The sequence below is a fragment of the Penaeus monodon genome, chromosome 32 (genome assembly GCF_015228065.2).
Source record: "Penaeus monodon isolate SGIC_2016 chromosome 32, NSTDA_Pmon_1, whole genome shotgun sequence".
Taxonomy (NCBI): Eukaryota; Metazoa; Arthropoda; class Malacostraca; order Decapoda; family Penaeidae; genus Penaeus; species Penaeus monodon.
In genome coordinates this window covers 26,407,580-26,409,340 of record NC_051417.1, presented here as the reverse complement: position 1 = coordinate 26,409,340, position 1,761 = coordinate 26,407,580, and the positions used below count along the sequence as shown (strand labels likewise).

At 36.4% G+C, this 1,761-nt stretch overlaps 1 protein-coding gene across 2 annotated transcripts in view; it reads left to right on the top strand.

The window, feature by feature from the left end:
- The window catches only part of LOC119593775 (protein draper-like), a gene marked incomplete at its 3' end in the record, with an annotated part of 60,455 nt that overhangs the window by 43,163 nt on the left and 15,531 nt on the right, over nucleotides 1–1,761 (top strand). The window contains 3 exon segments of one of the 2 annotated variants that reach the window (XM_037942796.1): nucleotides 261–387; nucleotides 634–802; nucleotides 1,086–1,163. In XM_037942796.1, coding sequence (XP_037798724.1) covers nucleotides 261–387; nucleotides 634–802; nucleotides 1,086–1,163 — 374 coding nt within the window. 2 annotated transcript variants of the gene reach the window in all.

The window sequence follows — 1,761 nt, the reverse complement described above, 5'->3', positions numbered from 1 at the left end:
ATATTTTCATAGTTACGCATATAAGATGTGGTTATCATCAGTATGATTATCGTTTTGCCTTTATCATATATCTGTGTAACTACAAGTACTTAAACTCCAGCTAATGTTAATTTTCTTTCTTCCAGTATCTCATTTTCTTTTGCTAATATTCGTTTATCTTTCTTTCCGTATCACGTTTTCTTCTCTTTGCCCCTCCAAAAGAAATAGGATGAATAAATTATAGGAACTTGTTTCACTAATGATATACCCCCAACTTGCAGGTACACAAGTTTTGTGAATGTGTCCTACACAAAAGCATATAGAGTACGAACTTATACGTACTGCTTCAGCATTCCGCCCAAGTGTTCCAAGTACAAGATTGCGTATAAGACTTCTTTCAAAACACAGGTACTTATTAGTTTTTGCCACATGCTTCATATGATGTTAAAGTATATTTATTATCATTTTTATAACTTTTTACTATCATACTCTTGGAGTTTAGATGATTTATCTGTGAAATGTTATTTTATGTACTTCATGAATGTGGCTCAAATATGAAACATAAGAAATTGGAAATATAAACAGAATGACTTCTTCACCATAATTTTCCCATCTTTATTGCCAACCAAAGTGAAATAATTGCTTTATCCATAGAGCCAAACCAAAACCCGGACTGTGGATGTGTGTTGTTCGGGTTTCACAAGAGTGCCAGCTGAAGATCGGTGCATACCAATATGTTCCCAAGACTGCATACATGGGGTTTGTGTGAAACCAGATGAGTGCCGTTGTGAAGCAGGCTACTCGGGCCCAAGCTGTAATATAAGTAAGTGTTGGATTGTTTAGTATTGGCTTAATAGGTTTAGTGATTTCATAAAAGAATTAGAGCTTCTCCCTCTTGAGATTAATGTAAAATGTACCTTTTGGCTTTGTAGAACTTTCAGCAAGAATTTATATGATAATAAAAGAAAGCATAAACAGAGGTGAGATCAGCTTTCAGTACTGATCCCATTGTTTTTAGTATTGATTAATTGTCTTCTACTTTTAGCAAAATTAGGCAACTTCGCTGCAACAAACCTTAAGTAATAATGATGGCCTTTATCTGTTAGGCAACTTGATGGAGTTTGGTATTGACGACACAGTGCATAATGCCCTGGTTCCGTGCTCTGGCCCGCAGTGCTATGTTTGTGAGTAGCACGCGTATTCTCCCGGCACCCACCTCAGAGTTGTCTAGGCACCACTGGCACAATGATATGGGCTATGATGTGACATAGTGCCAACAACTTCATTTAATTATCAGACTGTGCTTGAAATAGCTTCAGCACAATAATTATTTGCACTTTCCACTCAGCAAAATACACTAACATTTTTTGAATTTGCTCCATTAAAGACCAAAAAGAGAAGGTTGCACAAATGCACTTCAGAATGCTTAAATAAGAATTATCAAAAAAAGATACAATAGGTCTGAGTATTTAAAGTATAAAGATAAACCAATAAGATAAAATTCTAAATCTCAGCGACAGAATAATGTTTACACAAATAGTCATTAAGAGTTAGCAGTAAACATGTAGCACCTGATAATGGAAGTTGTAAAAACAAAGTTTCTGTGATGGTGACTTCTGGCACGGTTACATCAGGTGATGGTATGTAGCTTTCATGGCACTCATTTTATTGGTCACAAGGTGGGTGGCGGAGACAAGACTTGGTGCTAGTTGTAGAGGAACTTAGTGGAAGGTCTCAGAGACCAGGGTCTTCGGTGGAAATAGTCGTCTTAGGAAATTCCTT